Source organism: Plutella xylostella, chromosome 26 (genome assembly GCF_932276165.1).
Source record: "Plutella xylostella chromosome 26, ilPluXylo3.1, whole genome shotgun sequence".
Taxonomy (NCBI): domain Eukaryota; kingdom Metazoa; phylum Arthropoda; class Insecta; order Lepidoptera; family Plutellidae; genus Plutella; species Plutella xylostella.
Window position 1 is genome coordinate 8,203,718 of NC_064006.1, and position 24,671 is coordinate 8,228,388.

Below are 24,671 nucleotides of genomic sequence, written 5' to 3' on the forward strand. Positions count from 1 at the left end.
AATGACCCCCTCACTTCTGTCACCGTAACAGCCAAGGAATATCACCGCCCGCCACACAAGTAATCTCAACGCCTTTCGGAAATTACTTTTCCTAACTACATATTTATTATTCTGAGGAGTGTAGCACTCACTGTTTTGTAAAAACGGAACGCAGCAAAGATCTGTCAGATTGATGATGACATAATTCTATTTTGACATTTGACACTTGCTCTTGAGTTCACTTGACAGCTTTGTTGTGAAATAAATAAAAGATAAACTTTACGCCAATTTCTACGCTCTATTTTATCTAATTAGCTTTATTATCTCTTATCTGTACTCGGCGAACATTTCACCATTCAATCAATAATCCGGGGCATTAAATTGGTGATAAAAGTGTAGTTTTCTCGCCTAAACATGATCTAATTAGACGGTGTCCTTAGCGTTTCTATGGTTGTAAATCCGTGTCGATGTAACACAAAGCCATGAGCAGTGTCCGTGATAGTGTGGAAGAGAAGAAAGAGGACTCTGCGGCAGGTAAGAAGGAGTTGCCGCCAAATTTGCAGAAGATATGTCTGGTTTGCGGCGACAAAGCGCTAGGGTACAACTTCAACGCGATCTCTTGCGAGAGTTGTAAGGCCTTCTTCCGACGCAACGCGCTGGCCAGCAAGGAGTTTAAATGTCCCTTCACCAATAACTGCGACATCACCGTCGTGACCAGACGGTTCTGCCAAAAGTGCCGCCTAGTAAAATGCCTCAGCATTGGCATGGTCAAAGAGTTCATAATGTCAGAAGAGGACAAAGCTGAGAAACGGAAAAAGATCGAAGAGAACCGAGCGAAAAAACGCCACTGTCCAAGCGAACCTGTCACCAGCTCGAAAAACTTTAAGTTAGATGACGAAGTGGCTAGTACGAGCTATCCACAAGTGGAATCCTCCGTACAGTATGATGTATTAAGTACAACTTGCAGTTCAAATGGCTCCGTTCAGTCTCCGCTAAGGTCAGATGTGGACACCTCAATACATTCCCCACCGGTGTATAGTCAGTATGTTCCCGTGCGGAGTGAGGACTACACGTATCCTGTGTACTCGCAGGGTCAGAGTCACTACTTGGAGGTGGGGCCCGTGAGTGAGAAGTCAATGCCCTATGACGGGAGGCTCATGGAACCCTACAGCATGGATAGTGTGGATTGTACCATGTATGAGAAACAGAACAGTATAAAGTAAGTGTTTGTTGATGTATTTTCTAGTATAATAGCAATAATTTTGAAAAATTTACCATGATGATAAATTATAGTAAATTTTTTGTAAGCAATTTTAAAAGTCATAAATATCTCAAACACTAAATATATCACACACCTTTGGACTTTGATTCTACAACTTAAATCAAAATTACTACCAAATGTGCTATAAATTTTATTTTATCATTACACATATTGCACCACACTTAACTCTTGACCCTCATGTGTCAGCTAACTCAGCTACAAATTTTGTTGCTGACTACTCATAATAAATACTGAAGGCTATAAATAAGAAAGGCTTGATAAGGCAATTGTGTTCACTTATTTAAAAGATAACAGAGCAATAGTTTTAGCTGCTAAGTATGTCATAGGTAAAAGGTTTATATTAGTGATGTAACGAATATTCGCATTCGCATTCGCATTCGCGAATATTCGCATATTTTTGGATATTCGCATATATAAAAAAACTATTTTAAAATAATGGTACGTTAACATAATCAAAATCCATTCGTATATGACCTTTTATTACAAGTTACCCTCTTAATCACATTACCAATCTTACTTTATCATTTGGTAGGTTTGTTTTTTTGGGTAGGTAATAAAACTTTAGAAATATAGGTGGGCCAAAAGTAGGTAATCACCCTATTGGAAGTTGCTCTCATTTGTACAAATGGCCGCCAATTTCAAATTTGTTTTGATATTGGTGGACAGGACAAATGCAGAATACAAGTTCAGAAGCCATGGAGTGATATACACCCCAAGATCGCGGAATAATTGTGTATACTTATTCAGTTGTCGGGACGCCTTTTTTTCGTTTTATCTGTCATTTTTCTTTGCAAAATCGCGCGATTTTACCATTTGAGACTGTTTTTGTAAGGTTTTTTGAAGAACCGTGTTTATGTGAATAAGCCCGTGTCTCTGGAAGCCCTTAAGGACAACATTTGATACGAGTGTGAGAATCTTTCGCCTGAAGTTCTCGCTGAAGTGATGAGAAATGCCATAAAAGGAGCCTGTATGGCAATCAATTGTGACGGCGCCCATTTGGTCTATATCATCTTCTAGACTTTACCTATAAAAGTCAAATAAACATAATCAAAAAACAAAAACCAAGTTTTTCATTTAGAAAAAAATTACAGCCAAACAATATCGGATGACTTCTTTTGGACCACCTTGTAGTTTCATAAGACTTAAACATACACTCACGTGCAAAGAAACAGTTCTACTTAAAAAATGCAGACACCAAATAGCCCCTATTTTTTTAAACATTTCATAGGAATAGGAAATTTAATAAAATATTAAAATGTTAAATGAACTTAAATATTGCAGAAGAATAAGCAGAGTATTTTTGCGTTTTTCTTAGTGGATCTTTTTACTGCCCGTGAGTGTAAATAAACAAACAAAAACCGTGTCTTGACAGTATAGTGTCAGAGCAAGACAGCCATAGATTTAACTACGTTTAAATTTTTCGTGTAAATCGTCCTCAGAAACCGCACACAGTCTTTTTTTTAAACTGCGTCTAGCATTGGTTAGTCTGATTCGGAATGCGCCTATAGAACGGAACGTACCTCGTTCAGTACGAGAATGCCACCAAATCATACAAATGATGATGGGCACCAATGTATGGAAGCTGGGACCATCTCCAATAGAAATGAGTGATACGTCGTTGAAAAGGTATTTTTTTTGCAGAATATGAATAACGAAAGCGCCAGTCCTGATCTACTGTCCAATTAGAATAATTGTACCTTGAAAGTTTTTATATTTTATTTCTGTAATTTTAATATTTTTGTTATTTTTTCACATTCATTATAAATTTTTATAACAAAATGATCATCATTCATTATAATATTATATTTGTTTATTATATCTCAGTCAATAAAACCAGTTAAAAGTATTTTCTCCCATTTTAATAATACGTGTTTACGTGTATTACGCCCTAACTGTCACCAGGAGAGAGAGTGCAATTCCATAGAAAAATACTTCCTTCTGACGAATATATTTCAAAATGGACAACTTATACGGATTTGTCGTGATAATATTTTTTTGCTCACTTGAAAAGAGCTATCCAACGATGTATGTCTCATCTTTATTGGACATAGGTCCCAAAACGCCCATTATAATTTGAACATTTTGAACACAAACTGAATATTCGCATTCGCATTCGCATTCGCGAATATCGATATCAGATATTCGCATTCGCATTCGCATTCGCGAATGTCCAAAAACACACATTCGTTACATCACTAGTTTATATTATTTTTTCACCTATGTTACTATAACTCCTATTGCTTGACTATTTAAATGAATACCTTCATTAATCAAGGCACTACCATGGCCCCCCCTGAATACAAATCTGATCAAATTGATTACACACAATTACTGTATTTCAAAATATTGTACAATAAACATCCCCTGGTAGATATTTGATTGCAAACCCATTAACATAAAAGTCTTATGAATATTACCAATTAATCTGATTGCAAAAGTGTAAAAGAGGTGACTGCCATAGACTACATTGATCAAAATTATATTCATTCATGTATGTCATGTATGGTAATTTGTAATGAATCCATAAAGGCTGATTCACACACTGTTTAGTGTGAGTGTGTTAAGTAGACGTAGAAGCCCAGCAACTTGTTGTATTTTATTTGCAAAACTTTTGAATTTGCCATACATACTCAGCAATATACATCTACTTAACACTTGCACTAATCAATGTGAGAATCAGCCTTAACATCCTACTAATATTATAAAGGCGAAAGTTTGTAAGTATGTGTGTATGTTTGTTACTTCTTCCCGTCAAAACGGCTGAACCGATTCAAATCAAATTTGGTATGGAGACCCTGGATTAACACATAGCCTACTTTTTATCGCGGAATTCCCACGGGTTTTTCTAGCGGGAAGCTCGCGGGAACAGCTAGTCAATAAATATTGCTTCCAGGTCCATCCTCACGACAGAGGACACGGTCCTGTACCGGGAGCCCCAGCACGTGTGTGAGAAGGACGCGCCCCCCGCGCCCGCCGACCCGCACGCCAACAAGGCCAGGGAGATACTGGAGGATGTGCAGAGGTAATTAGTGTAACAAGAGCTTTATAATAGTTTCTGTATAAGGGCCCATACACAAAACTGTGAATTCCGCGAACTCTAAAGAGGGAGAGAGCTTATGGAACACCTATAAGTTTGAGGGAGACATTTTTGCGATGCGAATTCGCAGTTATGTGTTCTAGGTCTAAAGGTGCTTTTCCATCAGTAATGGGCAGACAGCTATGCTGTGATGATGTGACAGAAATCCGTTTCCATCAGTACTCAGCTATGTAGAATAATGAATATGATTGGTATATCAAACGCATCCATATTTAGCAACATGCAACTTAGCATAGCTCATCTCTGGTGGAACAGCACCCTATATCTATCATTAGGCCTATGTATTAAAGTCACTAACAACTCACTATGATTCTAATCTTGATATGTAGGTATAGGATGTCTGACTAAGCTTATCGTTCTATCATCCTTATCTATCTGATTCAGAGCACATGGATAGATCAAAGATATAATATGCAGGTGGACACACACACATGAAACACCTAATAGTACAGTAAAGAATAAAAACGTGAATCTACCATCTATAAGGTTGTTTCAAAAGTAGCAAAGTAAGCCGAAAGTGCCACTCCCCGCCCTCATCCTGTTATTATTGATAACTTGTTCTATTAGTTCTGAAAATTCATAGAAAAAAGAGTTTTCATCCCATAACCCCCTCGGAACGGCTAGCAAGGGGCGAAATTAAGACATGACAAAGGTTTTGCATCACGCTCACTCACATCGCGCAGCCTCAAGAGCGAGCGCAACGGAGAACTTTTGCCACGTCTTGATTGCGCCCCGTGATAGCCCTTCTGAAACCCCTATGCCTGTAAAAGCTACAACTAACATTCCTGTTTTGCTCTCCAGGATAGAGCCCAACTCGATAGAGTCGATCCTGTGCGAGGCGATCAAGCTGGAGTTCGAGGCGTACACCTCCGTCACGCCGTGCAGCGGCTCCTCCAGGGAACTCAATGAGGTACGCATTGTTCAGCATCATCATCATCATCAGCCTATATCAGTCCACTCCCGAAGCACGCCACTGGATGCGATCTATGTATAGCTTTCCGCATTCAATCATTTTCGCAAATCGTCACCCCATCTAGCCGGACAGTTACTAACATCGTCAGCATCATCGTTTATGTATGTAAGTATATGGATGTTGAACGATAAAAAAATATTTATTATAATAATATTTTTCCTCATCCTTATAATTATTATGACCTCTCACGGGTTAGGCAGAGGAGCTATATTTCAGCCACTTTTGTCCAGTATTGTCCTTAGTCCCAATCCCAATATACCATCATACCCAGTCAACACCATAACATAAGTGTCGGGCTATTAGCGCCCTCACTTCGCTCAGATCCTCATCCCTTGCCTAACAATTTCCTCTACTACCCACCAGGTGGAACGAGCGAAGCTGAACGAGCTGATCGTAGCCAACAAGACTCTGCACGCGCCCATCGACGACGACGTCTCGCAGTTCATAGCCGCCGCGCCCGCCGCCATCAAGGTAGGTACAGTCCACAATAAATAAATAAAATAAATATGTGGGAACATCTCACACACGGCCATCCGACCCCAAGCTAGGCAGAACCTGTGTTATGGGTATCGGACAGCTGATATATCTACACAAATACATACATAGATAGATACTAAATATAAATATCAAGACCCGAGTACAAATATCTGTCTTTAAACAAATATCTGCCCCAGCCGGGACTCGAACCCGGGACCTTCGGCTCAGTAGTCAGGGTCACTAACCACTACGCCATTCGGTCGTCTATAATATAGACAATAGAAACACGTGACCACCTCCAGCCAACAAGACCGACGACGATGTCTCGCAGTTCATAGCCGCCGCGCCCGCCGCCATCAAAGTACAGTCCACAACAGAGATAAGTATCCACCATCGGCTGAAACTTTTTCATTCTAAGACGAATAGGTGCCACAGAGTGACATTCAGAGATCAGGGTATATGATGTACAGTCAAAAATAGAGACACGTGACCACCTCCAGCCAACACGACCGACGACGACGTCTCGCAGTTCATAGCCGCCGCGCCCGCCGCCATCAAGGTAGGTACAGTCCACAACAGAGACACGTGACCACCTCCGGCTGAAACTTTTTCATCAGACGAAAGGAGATAGGGATCAAGATACATGACGAACGGTCAACAATAGAGACACGTGATCCTCGGAGCAAACTGTTTCATACTTAGATTCTTAGCTGGATGATAGGTGAATCAAGAAGGTATATCATATCATCAGCATGAGTAGTCATTCACTGCTGGACATATGTCTTGGGAGAGAAGCGCTACAACACTCTGTCCTCGGCCTTCTCATCCAGCCATGCAGATCATGTAAGAAAAACAAAATGGCGGATAAATGACGGAGGGTATGTTTCGAGAACATTTTATGTTTGCTGGTTCGTGGCTTCCAGTCGATATTACTCTAATAAAACAAATCAAGGGACAAATAGTCAGCACCAACGCTTATCGTTTGGCATAATAATATTTAAACTATAATCTAATTTTATCGATATGATGTAGTTTATCGTAACTTCCATGAAATCGTTGTGTTTACACATGAAATGTGCAAAATAGTTCAGTGTCACAGATAGCAACAATGTAGCGAAAACTTAATCAATCGATCGATAACTCGGACACAAACCTTGGAGTTGAAGATATTAGTTTCTATGCTCAAACTAGGGGACTTGGGTGATTCATTCTGCAGACATTAATCCTAGACCAAAATCTTGTAAAAAAAAAAAATTTCGAAAGAACTTAAGTGTTCTCTTTGGAAATACGCGAAAACAAATGATGCTTTATAGAAAATTTGTTTATAATGATCCCTGATTTACCCACTTTCAGCTTACTATACCACTTTAGCAACATCCTGCTAGCCTAGCACGGGGTGCAAGACGCGCACATCAAGACCTGACTAAAATATTTCTTCGTCGGACTGAGGCCGCGCTATGTGAGTGAGCGCGATGCAAAACTTTTTTCACGTCTTGATATGCGTCTTGCGCCCTGTGCTAGCCCTTCTGTATACAATATAGTAAGTATTTATCTAATTTAAGAATGTTTGTTTTATTTCAGGGAGGAGGAGGCAAACACGACCCCGAGTTAATAAAGATAGTGAACCTTACCGCTATAGCAATAAGGAGACTCATCAAAATGGCCAAGAAAATCAACGCCTTCAAGAATATGTGTGAAAAAGATCAGGTATTTATTTGTTACTTAGTAGCTTTTGCAGAGAAAATGAATGATTTATGAAATATTTAGAATAGAATAGAATAGATAAAATAAAAATAAAACATAAAACTAATTCATCTAATAATTTAAAGAAGTGTTATAAAATTTATATTATTGGCTGAAAGAGATGGCCTCATCATCATCTAAGATTCTCTCAATGGCATTAAATTTATTGCTCTAATTTTATTAATCGAACCTAAATTAATTGTTCCCCATTTCCCCGCCAGGTGGCGTTGTTAAAAGGAGGCTGCACGGAGATGATGTTGCTGCGGAGTACAATGAACTATGACACACAGAGGAACTCGTGGAAAGTGAGTAGCGAACATTGACTGTAGTCATCATCATCATCATCACGACCCATCACGTCCACATTGCTGGGGCTCGGGTCTTCTTCCAATGAAGGAAGGGTTTTAGGCCTAGTCCACCACGCGGGCCTATTGCCGTTTGGTTGACTATAGTGCCTACTAGTTTTTGTATGTGTTTGAATGACATGTGATCTGAATGCTCCTTTACTGTTTTTTTAGCAAATACGCAAAACACTATTTATTTTGGTTATAGATAATCTCTTTTAGCCATTTCTTCTTATATGATATATAAGTTCTGCATGCCCTTTTAACAATAAAGAATACTTATGTTCAACAATAACTCCACTACATTATTACGCCCAACGCCCCGATATCTAACGACAAATTTCCTAACTACTTAAAACCTTTTCCCAGATACCTCACAGCAGCGCAAGCTACGTGGAACAATACGGCCACATACGAACAGACATCCTGAAACTGGCCAAGGGAAATATCTACCAAGTCCACGAGAGTTTCCAGCAGTCCTTCGATCAAAGATGGCGGCAGGACGAGAACATTATACTGATAATGTCGGCCATTTTGTTGTTTACGCCGGATAGATTGAATGTGGTGCATAAGGATGTTATTAAGTTGGAGCAGGTGAGTGCTTTTTGATATTTTTTAGGGTTTAACACGACCAAATTTTTGTAGGACAGATACCTAAACGGGACTATTAATTTTTTTCCGATTTACTTAAGTTCATCTTATTTTTTACTGTAGCTTTGCACTATTGCAATGGGTACGTTATATTATTATTTTCCTCCTAAAAAAGTCGATCATCTATTGTCGGTCGGGCGCTCTTAATTTAGACTAGACTGGATTCTATTTCTATAGAGTGTTGCTAAAAGGGTATATAAAACAGAACAAAAGTTGTTAAGAATGACCCCTTTTCGGTTTAGTATACGCTTTTTGCAGCACCCTGTTCATCATAATTATATTATTTCAAACTACATATTTTCCTTCCAGAATTCCTACTACTACCTCCTCCGACGCTACCTAGAAAGCATTTACGCGGGATGCGAAGCTAAATCCACCTTCTTGAAACTGATCCAGAAGATTCTAGAACTTCACAAATTAGCTGATGAAGTCACCAGCGTGTATTTAGATGTGAACCCTATAGAGCCTTTGTTGATGGAAATTTTCGATTTGAAACACCATACGGGCGTATGATAGTTGTGTTGTAGTCACCGTCTTTGGATTTTGACGGATTCATAGAGCATTGGTAAGTTTTGTTTACAAGTTCGTATACTAACTCGTATACTACTCTAGATGGCACCACAAATAGTATGCCATCATTCTCTGAAGACGAAGACGAAATTGTCAAGGACTTAAAATTGCAAATTGAACATCTCAATCGTGATTTAAAAGCAGCACACGAGGAAATTACAAATCTAAACTTAGAAAACTCTGAACTTAAAAGTAATATCGAAATTTTACAGAAAGAGAACAATATATATAAAAAAGTTGCGAACAGTCTCAAAAATGACCTAGTTACTCCGAAGAAAAAACTAACAAAAAAATCGGAAATTACTCCTAAATTAAATTTGACTCCTATGATTGATACAACAGTTATTAAGAAAGGAGAGGAAAAATGCGCAACAAAAACAAGCCCGGCAAGTTTGAAAAAAAGTAAAGGGAAAAATATAGTAAAGCCTAGCAAGAAAGGAGAAGATAAATGCACCGCAGAAACAATCCCGGCAAGTGCGAAAAAAAGTAAAGGGAAAAATATAGCTAAACCTAAACGGATCCAAACCAAACCAATTCCGAGTAAAATGGTTATATTAAGTAGCAATAAACATAATAAAATAATGGAAATAGCTGAAGAAACATACCCTTCCAACTTAAGATTAACTCACCTTCTCTATCCTAATCTCGGGACAAGAGGTCTTCTTGAGAAATTGGAACAAGACGAAATAAAAAATCTTACGTTGAAAGACATAAAATATGTATTATTGTACTTGGAGAGGAAGAGTTTGCGACCACGAATAACTACTTCGAATTGGTCTTACACCTGAGAGAGGTTACACAATCCATTAAGAACACTAACATTTTAATATGTCCCCCGACGTATAAATATGGAGAACATAAATTGATGTACAACTGGAGAGTAGAAACATTTAATAACTTAATGTATTTAGATGTATTATCGAACAGACATGTATTTCTTATGGATCCCAATGCAAACCTATCGTATAATATTGACATGTATAATGAATATTCTGGAAAAATTAACGACATAGGAATGCAGGTAGTTTTTAAGGATATATTGCAAGCAACCAATGACATTTATCAATTTTATTATTCTGACGATCTAAATGAATTTACAAAACCACAATGTAGCAAAGACTTTTTTCGTATATAATCAAGTCAATATACTTCATCAAAATATTGACGGACTTATTGGTAAATCGGATGAGTTAACTATACACATTGATGAATTAGCTAATAGCGGTAAACACTTGGATGTCATATGCATTACAGAACATAATATGATTGAAGATGACTACACTGTATTAAATGTACCCAATTACACACTAGCTTCAGTTTTCTCTAGAAAATCTCGCCATGGAGGAGCGTGCATACTTGTTAATAAAAATTGTAGACGTAGCTAAATTTAGCTTGGATGATGTCATAGAATGTTGTGCAATCGAACTTATAGAACACAAAATTATCATTGTGTGTGTTTATAGAATAACTAAATATACAGTAACAGCATATACGTCATTCTTTAAGAAGCTGAATGATATGTTGCACAATCTTTGCCAAAACAGTAATAAAAAAGTAATCTTATGCGGGGATTTTAATATCGATATGCTAAATAAAAATAAGATTACAGATACGTTCAAACATATTTTACAAAGTTACAATCTAAGAATAGAGATAAATCAACCTACCCGCCTAGCTAGCGGAACCTGCTTAGATAACATGTTTCATAATATACGGGGAAGCAAAAGCGAAGTTATTGAACTAGCTCTATCCGATCACTGTGCGCAAATTCTTACATGTCCAGTGAAGAAATCATAAATACACTTAATAATTGGTATATAGTTAAAAGAGACTACAGTAAGGAAAATTTATTAAAATTTGAATCTTATTTAAATTCTATTATCTTTAATGAAATTTATATACTAGATAATGCTAACGAAGCATTTCAACAATTCTATGATATGTTCAAACTTTTATATTTCTTATGTTTCCCAAAAATAAAGGTAAAATACTCAGTATGCCAGAAACCAAAATGGTTATCAAAAGGCTTGAAAAAATGCTCTAAGAGAAAACGAGAGCTTCTTTGGAAGTATAGAAAATGCCGCTCTAAAGAGTCAAAAATAAAATTCCAAGAGTATAGTAACAGACTAAAATTAATTGTAAAACTAACCCAAAAGTCACGAAATAATTATTTCATAAACACTGCTGACAACAAATGCAAGGCTACATGGAATGTCATTAATAAATCTAAGTCAAGTCATATAAAGGAATATATTTACAAAATTAATAATAATGGACAAATACTTACTGACCCACACGACATATCCCAATCTTTCAATAATTTTTTTATAGATCAAATTTCACAAACTGACATTAATACTAATTCTAAGGAAGCAAATAAATTTAAGACTAGTAATAATAATTCTAACTCCTTTTTTATAAATCCCACAACTCCAGATGAAATTCTCAAAATTATATATTCATTGAAAAATACAAAAAGTACAGGCTATGATGAAATAACTACTGATGTAATAAAGCGGGTTGCTCCTATTATTGCACCAATATTAAGCCACATTATAAATCTCTGTATCGATAAAGGGACATATCCCGATGCACTTAAAACATCTATTATTATACCACTATTTAAGAGAACCGACAGGGAAAATATGAATTATTATAGGCCCATAGCATTGATACCAATTTTGTCTAAAATTTTTGAAAAAGTAGTATATCAACGTTTAAACTGTTACATGGAGAAGTATAAAATTTTCTCTCCAATGCAAATGGGATTCAGGCAAAACAAGTCTATAAATATGGCAATATATGAATTTTTAGCCACAATATTAAATAGCATGGATAAGCGTATTCATGTAACAGCCCTTTACATGGATCTAACAAAAGCTTTTGACTACGTGAACCATGACATACTACTAAATAAATTGGAAAAATATGGAATCAGAGGTACGGCAAAAAATCTTATTAAATCATACCTGACTAATAGAAAGCAAAAAACACGAATTGACAGAATATGCCTAAAATCAAAAACTGACATAGCTTACTTCTCAAATGATAAGGAAAACCGATTTGGCGTTCCGCAGGGAAGTGTATTGGGGCCGTTACTATTTCTTATCTATATAAATGACCTACCTCAAGTCACAGATCACCCCATGGTTCTATTCGCTGATGACAGCACAGTGTTATTTAAAGATAACACTGATTCAAATTTTGAAACAGAAATAAATACAACACTGAAGAACATAATAAATTGGCTTAGTAACAATAATCTTTTAATAAATCTGGATAAAACTAAAATAATGACATTTGAACAACAATCTAATAATAATTCTATTGACATAAAATACAATGACCATAAAATTGATGAAACTGACGTGACTAAATTTCTAGGACTTTACATTGACAAAAAAATTACATGGCAAGCTCAGCTCGATCACATATGTACTAAACTAAGCAAATTCTCATATGCACTTTACAATTTGTCCAAAGTAGTTAGTGAAAATGTAGTAATTACTGCCTATAAAGGTTACGTGGATTCCATACTACGTTATGGAATTATATTTTGGGGTAATGCAACAAACAAGGAAACAGTTTTTAAAGCCCAAAAAAGATGTATTCGTGCAATTGCGAAAGTTTGCAGCAGAGATACTTGCAAACCATTGTTTAAAAAATTTAAAATATTAACATTGCCCTCTATATATATATTTTCGAAATGGCTGTATTTGTCAAATTAAACTTTAATATTTTCGGGCACTTTAGAAGCTTACGTTACGGTAATAAGATAAGCACTCCTAAACACAATACCGCACTTTTTAGTAAAAATGTTTTTGGGATGGCACCCTCTATTTTCAATAAACTACCAAAGGACATTAGAAACGCACAGGACATCCAAATGTTTAAAACCAAACTTAAAAACTATTTATTAGACAGGACTTATTACAGCGTCAATGAATTCCTATCCGATACACAGTAAGTCCCAATTACCTCTGCCAACCCCTCTGCCTCTGTGGTCTAGTGGTAGAAGCTTCGCTTCATGACCCAGAGGTCCCGGGTTCGATTCCCGGGTGGGACCATCAATTTGTGTTTCTAAATTGTGGTTCTAAGTTTGGTTAGGACATAGAAGGCTGATCACCTGTTGTCCGAAACAGTGAAACGATCCATGCTGTCGGATGGGCATGTAAAGCAGTCGGTCCTGCGCCTAGCTCTCTCCAGTCGTGTCGGTCAATCCGTCCCATTGGGCTATGAGAGTGATGGAACAGAGAGTGCTCCTGTGTACTGCGCACACACTTGGGCACTATAATCTACTCCTGCGTAGATGGCTGATCTCATATGAGATTGGCCGCCGTGGCCGAAATTCGGCTAGGAGGACATTATTATTATTATAAGTCCCAATTAATATAACTAAATGTAGGTACTTATACAACATGAATGTGTTATCTTTAGTTTTTGCATGTTTAATGTACTTAATTTGAAATATTTGTACGCCATGTTGGCTGAGCACGGAGCAATTATATAATATACTGTAATCCATCTTAACCTAACCTGTGACTCACAAATAAATTATTTTGATTATTTTTTTTTTTGAACTATTGTCCACAAAATTGATGAATCAACAACTTCTGTGCCGTGTGAACTATCTGTCATTGTTACTTATATAATTATACCTCGTTTTACCTAAGTTAGGCCCGGGTCTCCTATTTACTCCGTAGGTCGCGTCAAGTGTCACCGCCGTAGGCCGCGTCACGATACTCACTACGTCTACGCGCCAACGTCGGCGTGTGAGGGAGACCGCATCAGTACATTTCTATAGTGAGCATCGTGACGCGGCCTACGGCTTGACGCTGGACGCGACCTACGGCATAAATAGGAGACCCGGGCCTTAATTCCTGTGACGTTATGGAGACGTTTTGAGTTTCGCGGTTCCAGAGATATCCTATAATAAATTCTATATTTTTATTTAGATTTTGTGTATCGATTTATTGAGTCGTATCCAATGACATGTAATTTGACAAAGATTTTGTAATAGGTAATTAGGTAGTATTTGTGCGTAATTCTGAAAACAGTGAACCTTAGCTGAAACGAGAAAGGTATCATTTGTTATTGTAGTTGGGAAATTAATTATAATATAGTGACGTCACCGTTCAGTAATATTAAACTTTAATCTGCTTTTTTTTTCAGATCATGCCAAGACGATGCGTGTTGTTTAAAAGGGTTGTGAAGTTTAATTCACTGGACTCTTTTTAATAAGTAGGTACATACGTACTAAATACTTAGGTATGACGAATTTTGTATAAAATTGCTAAACCTTAAATTAAATCCGACTGGTCAAAATTCAATGAAACTTTGCAATTGTAAGAATCTAGATTACAATTTTAATATTGTACACCAAACTTTGTGCCTTATGAAGATTATCATGCAAATATACCTATATGCCAACTCGATGTATTAGCTTAGGTTCAAAATAATGTTATGTTATTTAATTATAGTTAATAACCGCAATATAATAGTTTAAAATGGCTAGATATTTTATACATTTTATCAAACTTTATATGGATAAAGGTAGGTAAAATTAGTACAGTTATCAATAAGTAATATAAAAATATTATTAAATTCATGATTAACTTACGTAAAAATGTTATAATGAAGCTGTGATTATTTTCTGTATAACTTTTAGTTAAAATTGACAACTAGATTTATTTTATCTGATAACAGACAACTTTTATGCTGAAAAGTTATCGTGTAAGTATTTTACTTTGATTTTAAGTAGATAGTTACTAAAGAGTAGGTATATTGAAGTTTAATTTATGAATGGGTATATTAAAATTATTAAGGGGCATTTTTTTCAATTAATATTAAATTCCGGCGTGAGATCATCAGAATTATTTACAACACATAATTATATCTGATGACTATTGAAAAATTTGCTCTAAACCTTATAAGAATATTAGTAATTTGTTGTAACTTCAAAATGAATTATGTTTATCTTTATTCGTTGTAAACTATAGTACTGAAAGATTTATATTTATCAAAGCTTTATTAGTTTTAAGATAGTTTAAGTTACATAAATTAGGTTTAAATGGCTTATTATAAGTTATAACTCATAAGTCTTATGGCCGTCACCACAGACGAGGAAATCGCGACAATACTATCGTCATTCCAGGAATTTCGCAAATTTTCAAACCTCCCTCCACAAAATGACCCCCTGAGTGACCCCCTTTCGGCTTAGTATAACCTTTTCGCAACACCCTGTATAAGTACTCTCATAGAAGGTGTCACAACATGGTGAAAGCGAGTATCGCCAAGAGACTGAATGCGGTGAAAAGTCAACTCGTCCCGATTACCTCGCCTGTGGAGACGGCCTCTTATGTCTCTAGGCCTATTCAAACCCAATAAAGCCCAATCGCTGCTGTTAAAGAAATAATAAATATAAAAATGGAAAACGGATTCATGCTATCTAACTACGTAGTACGAGCGAAGGCCCTATTCGTAGAATTTTAATACTCCTTCCTACACATTTAACGACCTGTCAAAATCATATGAAAGTAGTTAACTACACCAGTCATCGGTAGACAGTTTTTGAAACTGGCAGTCAGTTAGTCGTTCATTCTAATGTTGTCTTTATCCAAAGGCTAGGTCTGAGTAAAGCCTAACTTGGCACTCCATAGTATTCATCATCATGCATGATTGATAACATGATAACTAACGTGTGAGCGAAGCAGCGTTGCATATCTGATATAACTTCAATGAAGTACCTAAACAGATATGCAGGGCTGCTTTGTAAATCCCAAGGGCGTACCCAGGTAGGAGCAGGGGGGGGCAGCTGCCCCCCCCCCCCCCTAGATGATAAAATAAACGTAAATTTTCCTGCCAAGTGGGAATTAAAAACGTGTTACTTACTGTGCGCAACATAAAGTGTTGGAAACAAAGTATCTTTTCTTTTTAGTCAGATATTTTGATTTAATATTCTTTTATCTATAATGTTTCAATATAACCCGACCGACCATCATCTCGGAACAGCTCATACGAGCTGCCCCCCCCCTAGCTGAAATCCTGGGTACGCCCTTGGTAAATCCTATTTCATTTAAATTTAGTAAAATCAAGCAGTTTAATGTAATGATTTATTTTGTTGTATGCTTGTACAATGCCATATTATATTTGTTATATTTACGTTATCGGTTATTATGTCATCTGTTAAAATAAATACAAGAGCAATATATTTTATAATGTACTTTTTATTAATATTAATAAGGAAAACTGCAAACGTCTACAACAATACTATAGTACCTACTACTACTTACCTACACAAAATAATAGGGCAATCGTGCTTATAAAAATATACTTTTTTTATGTAGAAAGACATAAATATTTTTATTTGAGCTAAATACCTATAATGTTACGAGAGAAGGCTCATAGTGCAGCCTACATAAAATAAAATAAGTGTAGGTAACATGCATATCTGAAACCAAAAGGAACTAAACTACTGCCTACCTAATAACTGTGGATTACCTACACATTTTTGTCATCGATGCCTAAAGCTAATTTCATTTCTATAGAGTAATTCTCTTCGACCCGTTCAAATTCTTCATTATTATTAACTGAATTGTCAGCTTCATTGCCAATACCGGAATCATCATTGATTCTTACGTCTTCAATATCCATGTCATTTTCATGGTCCGAATTCTGTTCATCAATTTTTAACAATTTCTCTTCTGTTTTAATGTCATCCTCTGTGAGTGTGTCCTCGAAAGATGTGTCACTTGGTACCAACGTTCTTTCTTCTTCAGGATCTATGATGGACTCTGGTGGAGACTCGGGTATGTAGTGGACGTACTCTCCTGCCTTCCATCTTTGCGCAGCTGCATTCATGTGCCCTTCTATTATGCGCGAAACATCTGGCAACTGAAAACAATATTAAGTCATCGAGGTAAACGAATTCTGAGATTACAGGTTTAGTAATTTGTTTCATGTAGGTACCTAATATTCTAAATAATATCACAGTGGTTGAAATTGAACTATTACATATGATAGATAAGATTTTATTAGGTACATCTAAAATGAACAATAACAGTCATACTTCTTATCTGAAGAAACGAACAACCCAAGTCCGTTACTTAACCAAACAACTTCAGAAATTAAATTTACGACCACTGAATACTAATTTCATGAAGGGACTGTTATCTTTCTGAAACATCTTCCATGAAAAGGGTGTCTGGCAGAGATTGCTATACGCCTTACCTTTCGCCTTTTGTACCTATTGTATTGCATTACATCTTACCGATAGCTCATGCGACAGTTGATCGGAGATCTGCTCAATGATCTGGTTGGTGTGGTTGTCTACCCTGCCTGCGTGGCTGGTCAGCTGGTCGATGTGCCGGTAGTGCTCCTGTTCCTCCAAGTGACGCGTCCGGTCGAATATCTCGCCGGCTACTGTGTCGTCTATGCGCGCGTTTTCCGCCATGTCGTCGTATTTTACACCTGTGGAGGAAATAAGATTGGGGTTTGTTTTGTTTTCATTATTAGAATTATTCATTGCATCTGGAGAAGAAATGAGGTTGAGGTCTTCAATTTCTTTTTTACCACTTTCAGAATACCTATCCATAGTTCATCAAAAAGGTGTTTTAGTTATGTGGGTTTACCTTGTGACGGAAACCTTTCGTCTTCGTAAGAATTGATAGTATCTATGATGGATTGTTTCGCTTCATCTCTGTCCGCATCTAACATAGAAGCGTAAGACGTAGATGGCATATCAGTGTTTCTTCTAGCACTTTGAACGCGAGGTCTCTTTTGTTTTTCTTCATCTTTTTTCGGTGTGGAGCTAGTTGGGACTTGAAAACTATCGGAATCCGTTGACTTTACAGTCTCATAAATGGTTATATCAGTATCAAGTGCAACATTTTCAGCTTCTTCAGCAGTTTCTTCAACTTTAGTAGAAGAAATAGACTTATTCGAAACGACAATAATATCAGTATCACCCAATGAAGCTGAAATTTAAGTAATAAAATGGGGGTTTCAAGAAATTTCAGTTACGATGAAAGGTATTCATCAAAAATATCGTTAGGAACCGATTGGATTTAATTAAACTTACATTGCCCGTCCATATTTTCCTCACCTACTTCGTATTTCAACTCCTGTGACTTTGCTGGTTTATCAACATATTGGAATAAGACAGCCCCTGGGACATGTGTTAATTTGATCTTATTGTGATCTGAAAGAAAATCTCAATTTTATTTAAACGTCCTTTAAAACATTATACTGTAAAACAGAAATAAGTGTTAAATTTGTGCTAACTCTTACCGGGTCTCTCTCCACCAGTGAGCTGACTAAGAGCGATTCTGTCGAAAGCGTTATCATGTTTGTAAGTTGTAAACATTGTCTTCTTCTTTACATTTTGTGTCACAGTCGGCTGTTTATCTTCTGCTTTGTGAAACTCATCCATTGTTTTCTTGTCGTACAATTTCTATCAACAAGATTTCAATAATTTTAGAAAAAGATATTTGAACCTGGCCATATAAAAAAGCACACAGCTGCGTTTTTTAATACAATTTGATGTTTTAACTCCACTTACCATGGGATCCACAGGTGGCTCTCCCCTAGCTATGCGAGCCTCTCTTTCCTCTTGCTCTCGATCCAACTCCTCAAATATCTGCAAGTCTTCAGCACTTGGCTTCAGGTCTTCGTTATCATCATCATACTCTTCGTGGTCTCCTCTAGAGTGTGACATTCTTCGCATATAGTTTATCAAAGCAATACCATCGCCTGAGTTATGTTGAACTGTGAAGAGGAATAATTACTTAACGTTTTTAATTTTTTTGCATGAATAGTTATTTAATTAAGTACAAAAAATACTTACCCGCTGCTAGGCTTTCTTCTGTATTAAGCGGCCTTGAGGTAGCAGAGGATCCAGCCGCATCAATAGTTTTATCTTCACCCGTTTTTCCATCAACTTCATCATCTTCTTTATTATTTTCACTTTTATTTTTAGGTCTTTCTGTATCATTAGAATCATTTTGTTCAGGATTATTATCGCTGTCATTTTTAGTCTCTGATTGTTTAACTTCTTCAATCGCGATCTTTTTCAGGGGCTTTTTGAGTGTGGTGCTAGCATCGCCATGGTTAACGTTAACGAACGGCTTTTCTTTTGATTCTTCGAAAGCAATTTTTCTATCATGGTCTATGATAAGACCTTTGTCTTTAACAATGCCAGTTACTGCCTCAATTTTATCGTCTAAATCGTTCTCTGACTTTATTTCATCAATTACACACCGTGATTCTATAACTTCTATCAGAGGCTTCTTTTCTGCAAATGTTTGGTTTGGTTTCTCAATTTCGGAATCAATATCTTCGGATATTGCTATCGTAGATTTCGTGGTTTTGGCCTCTAAAATAGAATTTCACTTTCAGCTTATTCATTTTATTACAAAACAGATAAGTGAAAATAATTAACTTACCATCCAGAATCTTTGTGACTCTCTTCCTACTTTCCACGTGAGGTGTTTGATTGAAAAGTAAATTGCTCAATTGGTCTAATTCCAAACCAGCCGCTCTGGAAATATATTATATAGATAAAAAAATTAAAAATATAGTAACTGCAAATAAAGCAAGGCAGTAAATTTTCACTTACGTATCCTGTCTGGGATTGGGTTTCAGATCCCCCCGGTACCCGTACCAGTACTCTTCTTCCACCGGTTGCGGCGTCTCCTCTTTAATCTCCTGCACCATTCGCTTTCCTGCGTTCAACTGTGACCATTCTATCTCTCCTGTTTTTTGCCCTACAATAGACCATGATCTCAGAAAAAAATAAATGAAATTAAGATACTACAGAAATTGACAAAACCTTCACAACTATTCTATCACAGAAAAGATTACCTTCATCATCATCATCATGACCATCAGAGCTAGTACTGCTGCTTTCATCACTATCAGAACTCTCAGCTTCAGATCCTGAGAGCATGTCTTCCGCTATGCCATCTTTAGTTGTTACAATTTTATCGTATTTGTTTGCAATTGGAGCTTCTTCTTCTGAAAAGCTTTCTTCCTTTTTTTCACTGTCTTCATCGTGTTGCTTTGCAAGATCCGGATTTTCCTGACAATAGGCTTTTTATGTACTATTTATTATTGAAATTAGTGTAAGGACCAGTAAATTACGCGAATTGTCACTCGATTTTTTTCAGGTAGGCATGTCGTCACGATTCAATATTAACGTACATTCTGATGATACAAGTGATGATGGTGGTAAATTAAGGTACAAGCATTGAATTAATATTACTAGTGTATTTTGTTCGCTTTGTCTGTTCTAGTACACTAGTACAATATACTTCATTTCATAAAAGTGTTATATTGTATGATAGTATTTCTTACAAGTAGCAGTTTCTCCCTGGCCTCCTTCTCCCTCTCCTGTCTCTTGGCGAGGTTCTCGTCCCTGATCCGGATCAGGTAGCGGACGCTCTCGTTCACCTTGTCTTGGTCCCTCTGGATCCATCTAAAAAAAACGATCTAAAAGTATATAATTTGAAAAAAATGCTTGTCTAATATTTGCATGAAAAGTACGAACTTTCACTTTCAGTGACTGCCATGATATAGTGTAAATTTCAGCATCTTCATGCCCTTCAATCCATTGAGAGAAAACCTAAATAAGATGCCCATCGCGTAGCTGTTTTCTATTGTTTTAGGTGGAGGTATAATTATGAAAAGCACTGGAAAACCTCTGCGATATCTGCTAAGAATATGTAGCTATCAATATCTCTGTAAATATTATATATCAGTTGCCTTATACCCATAATACAGACTCTGCCTAGCTTGGGGTCAGACGGCCCTTCTACGGTGTCAGCTCAACACCGTAGAAGTCCGACAGTAATAAGTACTTCTTATGTTACCGTTTCCTCTCTGCAATTTCCTCCTGCACCCCTCCGCGCTGCCACGCGAGGGCGCAGGCGCGGTCCCGGGGGAACACCGGGATGTTGTCCAGATTGAGCAGTTCCTTCAGCCGGAGCGTCAGCGTCTTGCGGTACGCTGGGATGTTGCGGATCACTGGGTTGCCAGTTAGGACTAGCACTAATAGAAGAAGAAAATATTTTAAATAATAAGTATGTGTGGGTGGAACGCTGAATTTCACAAAAGTGATAAATCTTGATTTGAATCTTGAAGACTTACCCCTAAATTCAAAGATCGTATTTTAAGTTTAAGTAATGAATTTGGGGGTATGTGTACCTACTAGAAATGACCTACTAACCTTTTAAAATATCCATATCAGCCAATATGTCTACTATAAGAGGGTCCTCGATTCGGTTGTAGGATAGATCTAGGACTGATAGATTCTTGCAAGTTCTCAAGTGAATGAGGTCGTCTGTAAATCAAGGCAGAATAGAATTTATAAATGTATAACAATATGACTTACTTAATCGAACCTCAGTTAATAAAAGAAATTTAGAAATATACACAAAAGGTCGAAATATACAACACGAAATCTATACTTACCCACTGTGGTAAGCATATTATGAGAAATATTCAGGCTGTGAAGGACTGGGACAACATCCAAATTTTCAATAACGGGTATGAAATTGTGCTCCACATTTAAACTGTCCAATTTAGGGCAGCCATCGAGGTTCTCGATCTTCCTCAGGACATTGTAGTGCAGGTAGAGGCATCGGAGCTCGCTGAGATTGTCGAGCCCTTCAATTTTATCGATGCCGTTGTTGTTCAAGAATATGCATTTAAGCCCTGTGTATTCTTCAAGATTCTCTATTTTAGTAAAACCCTGAAAGATACACGTAAATGTCAATGTTTTTAGTATGTGCTTTTGTCTTAGCTTTCCAACAAAACTTTATAACTACTTGCTTGCTCTTACTTTGAAGTGTAAATAGAGATTGTCATTCAAACGCGGTGTGCAATACAGCTTGTGTTGTCTGCAGTGGTCTCGTATAAACTTTTTCGTCATTCGTGGTCTCTGGTCCATCTCTTCCATATCTTTTTCTATCTTCCGCTGAAACTCCCTTTGCCTCACTCTCTCTTCATCAGCTTCCCGTTTCTTCTTCATTTCTCCGGAATCAGTAGGCTCTGAAAATAAGTTTTAACTTTAAGCTAATGGAGTTAATTACTAGAAATAGCCTAGTTCTTTGCTTATTTCTTACCAGCTTTAAATACTTCAGATACTGATGAAACCTTATTTTTTTCAGATCCTTCGTGGACAGCAATAAAATCTCCCTGTGCCTTTAAATCAACTTCACTCGATAGTTTATTATCTTCTAGAATTTTATTCTTTCCTTCTTCCCTTCTGAGCAAGTTATTTGCCAGTCTTAATACTTCTTTATTATCCTTCATCCGATCTTTTATATCGTGAAGCAGACCATCAATACGTTTGCTCCGTTCTTGTTCTTGCTTTTTAAACACTGCAAGCTTTTTATTAGTTTCATCACTCAAATCCAAGTTCACATCCCATTCTTTTCCCTTTTTTCCATCATTCTTTTCAGATTCATACAATTCTTGTTGGTCTACAATTTTCTCTTCGGTCAAGTTTTTATTTACTGTATCAGAAGTTTTAGCACTGATGTCTTTAGTTGGATGAAGTATTTGGTGCGACTTTAACAACACTTCATCAACTTCTGCCATAAATTCCGTACATTCTTTGTTTCTCATTTTGTAGCGTTCTATACTTTTATCAACACGCTCTTCATGACATTTAATTTCTTGGTTCAACTTTCCTATAGCAGTTTGAATGTCATCAATATCTTTGTCGGTTACTGTTGATTTTTGACGAACACTTTCAAGTTGACTATTTTTAATATCACTTGCCTGTTTTATTTTGTCTCCTTCTTCTTTAAGCTTTTGATAAGCTAAGTCAGACTTTCTCGAGGTTTCTAAAGCCTGATTAACATCGTTCAAGAGTTCATTCATTGAATTAAGTTTGTTAGTTATGTCCTCATTGATCATAATGCTAAGATTATCAGCCCCTTCAACAATGTTACGAGTTAAATTTTTCATTTCTTGAACTTCCATTTGTTTGTCTTCTTCATTTTGATGACTTGGTATATTGACTATACTTTCCAAAGTATGTTCCAATGATTTTTCAAGTTTTTCGGCAAAATTTTGGGACGCTGAACCAACAAAATTAGTTTTTTGAATCTCACACTTGTTTTCAATAATAGACTCGTTGCAATCATTATTTTTTGTTAAATCTTCAACGGTAAATGTGTTTTCTCCGATACTTTCAGGAATATTTCTCGTTTTAAATACTAAATTCAGGTTCTGTAATGCTTTTTCCGTGTCCATCAATCTCATTTCAAAGGTTTTGCATGTATCGGGCTTTTTATGTTTTTTTTCAGGCTGATTAGTTTTGATTTCGCCACTTAAATTAGGCATTACAGGATTATCTCTGAGTGAAATATTCAAATCTTTGTTAATGGCATAACTTTCTTTCACTTTAGCAAACATACTCCTTCTTCGCTCTCCTTTTACTACTGTTGTAGAAGACTCTCTTAAGACCGGATTGCTTAAAATTATATCACTTTTATCTATAAGTTTTCCTGGCTCTGTGTTGTCAACTCTATCTGCTAAAGTTGCTAACATTTCTTTGGTTTCTTTGAATCTTGTTTCGTACGACTTGTTTGTGTATTTACAAACTGCTTCTTCGATAGCGTCGTATTCAGAATCATCATCATCTTCACAGTCAAAGAAAGTGTCAACCTCAGCATGAGGTATACGTTTCTTACATTTTATATCATAGTTATTAACGGAATTGCACAATGATTGCATGTGATTGTAGTTAATTTTGTTTATTTCGGCTTTGTCATCTGCTGCCATTGCCCTTTGCTCCGTCATCTCACTGTAACGGGGCAAGTTTATTTCATCTATAGGTATTGTTATTTCCCTGTGCTCAGTTTTATTTACTATTTGTATTTGTTTAGCCTTCTCTGCTATTATAGGATTATCTTTGAGCAAAACTTTTATTTCTTCACGTGTAAGAGGCTTTGTAAGATTGTCAACTTGCGTGAAAGGCTGTCCAGTCATCACTTCGTACTCGGTCTTCACTTCTCCTGGTGCTGACGCAGCAATGTAAGGTTTATCACTGAACTCTTTCAGTGGCTTCAACTCATTTTCTATGACATTGTCAATCATTTGCTGAGAGAACTTGGCATCCTTAAAAAACACTTGCAGCTCTTTCCTCTTTTTATCGATATACCCCGCATCACCTGACGAAACCCCTGGAGTATCCATGGTGGCTTCAAAGAGCACTCAGAGTGTTTTACTAGGAAAATCTCTCTTTACTTTTTGTTTATTTCTGATTAGAAACACATTTGAAAAAATATGAAAGTTTATTGGTTTCCCGGGTAACGAACATTTCGTTAGATCGATTTTTGAAACTAGGTACAAAAAAAGGAATTTAATACGTTCCAGTCGACACGAATATTTTATGGTGTAGGTAGTACCTACCTAGTCATTCATCAGAGGTGTAGCAAAGAAAGTGGATCACCCACGTCCCATATCCTGTTGCTTTCTTTCACGTTTATTACTCAAAAGCAATAATCTACCACAAACTCAAAAGGGAGCGCACTGTATACAGAGCAT

The 24,671-nt window shown here is 36.7% G+C and overlaps 2 protein-coding genes across 2 annotated transcripts; one reads left to right on the forward strand and one right to left on the reverse strand.

The window, feature by feature from the left end:
• The first annotated feature begins 207 nt into the window (after window positions 1–207).
• On the forward strand, window positions 208–9,098 carry LOC105379997 (nuclear hormone receptor HR96). Its single transcript, XM_048630688.1, has 8 exons — window positions 208–1,198; window positions 4,155–4,283; window positions 5,160–5,268; window positions 5,695–5,802; window positions 7,390–7,515; window positions 7,773–7,856; window positions 8,265–8,489; window positions 8,856–9,098. Exons 1-8 carry the CDS (start codon window positions 462–464, stop codon window positions 9,057–9,059), a joined length of 1,722 nt encoding a protein of 573 aa, XP_048486645.1. The 5' UTR covers window positions 208–461; the 3' UTR covers window positions 9,060–9,098.
• Window positions 9,099–16,548: 7,450 nt separating this feature from the next.
• On the reverse strand, window positions 16,549–24,430 carry LOC105398845. The gene is made up of 16 exons (XM_011571085.3): window positions 22,238–24,430; window positions 21,955–22,163; window positions 21,585–21,864; window positions 21,340–21,453; window positions 20,984–21,161; window positions 20,469–20,589; window positions 19,977–20,193; window positions 19,732–19,879; window positions 19,559–19,653; window positions 18,961–19,488; window positions 18,676–18,881; window positions 18,405–18,567; window positions 18,196–18,315; window positions 17,747–18,091; window positions 17,386–17,585; window positions 16,549–17,009 (listed from the first exon to the last, which is right to left on the reverse strand). The coding sequence occupies exons 1-16, from the start codon at window positions 24,318–24,320 to the stop codon at window positions 16,617–16,619; spliced, it is 5,400 nt and encodes a 1,799-aa protein (XP_011569387.3). The 5' UTR covers window positions 24,321–24,430; the 3' UTR covers window positions 16,549–16,616.
• Between the last annotated feature and the right edge of the window lie 241 nt (window positions 24,431–24,671).

Coding starts and splice junctions, on each gene's coding strand:
- LOC105379997 (XM_048630688.1), top strand. CDS start 462: ATGAGCAGTGTCCGTGATAGTGTGGAAGAGAAGAAAGAGGACTCTGCG. Junction 1,199..4,154: donor GAGAAACAGAACAGTATAAA/GTAAGTGTTTGT, acceptor TATTGCTTCCAG/GTCCATCCTCACGACAGAGG. Junction 7,857..8,264: donor CACAGAGGAACTCGTGGAAA/GTGAGTAGCGAA, acceptor ACCTTTTCCCAG/ATACCTCACAGCAGCGCAAG.
- LOC105398845 (XM_011571085.3), bottom strand. CDS start 24,320: ATGGATACTCCAGGGGTTTCGTCAGGTGATGCGGGGTATATCGATAAA. Junction 19,489..19,558: donor AGTCACAAAGATTCTGGATG/GTAAGTTAATTA, acceptor ATTCTATTTTAG/AGGCCAAAACCACGAAATCT. Junction 18,316..18,404: donor CACTGGTGGAGAGAGACCCG/GTAAGAGTTAGC, acceptor ATTTTCTTTCAG/ATCACAATAAGATCAAATTA.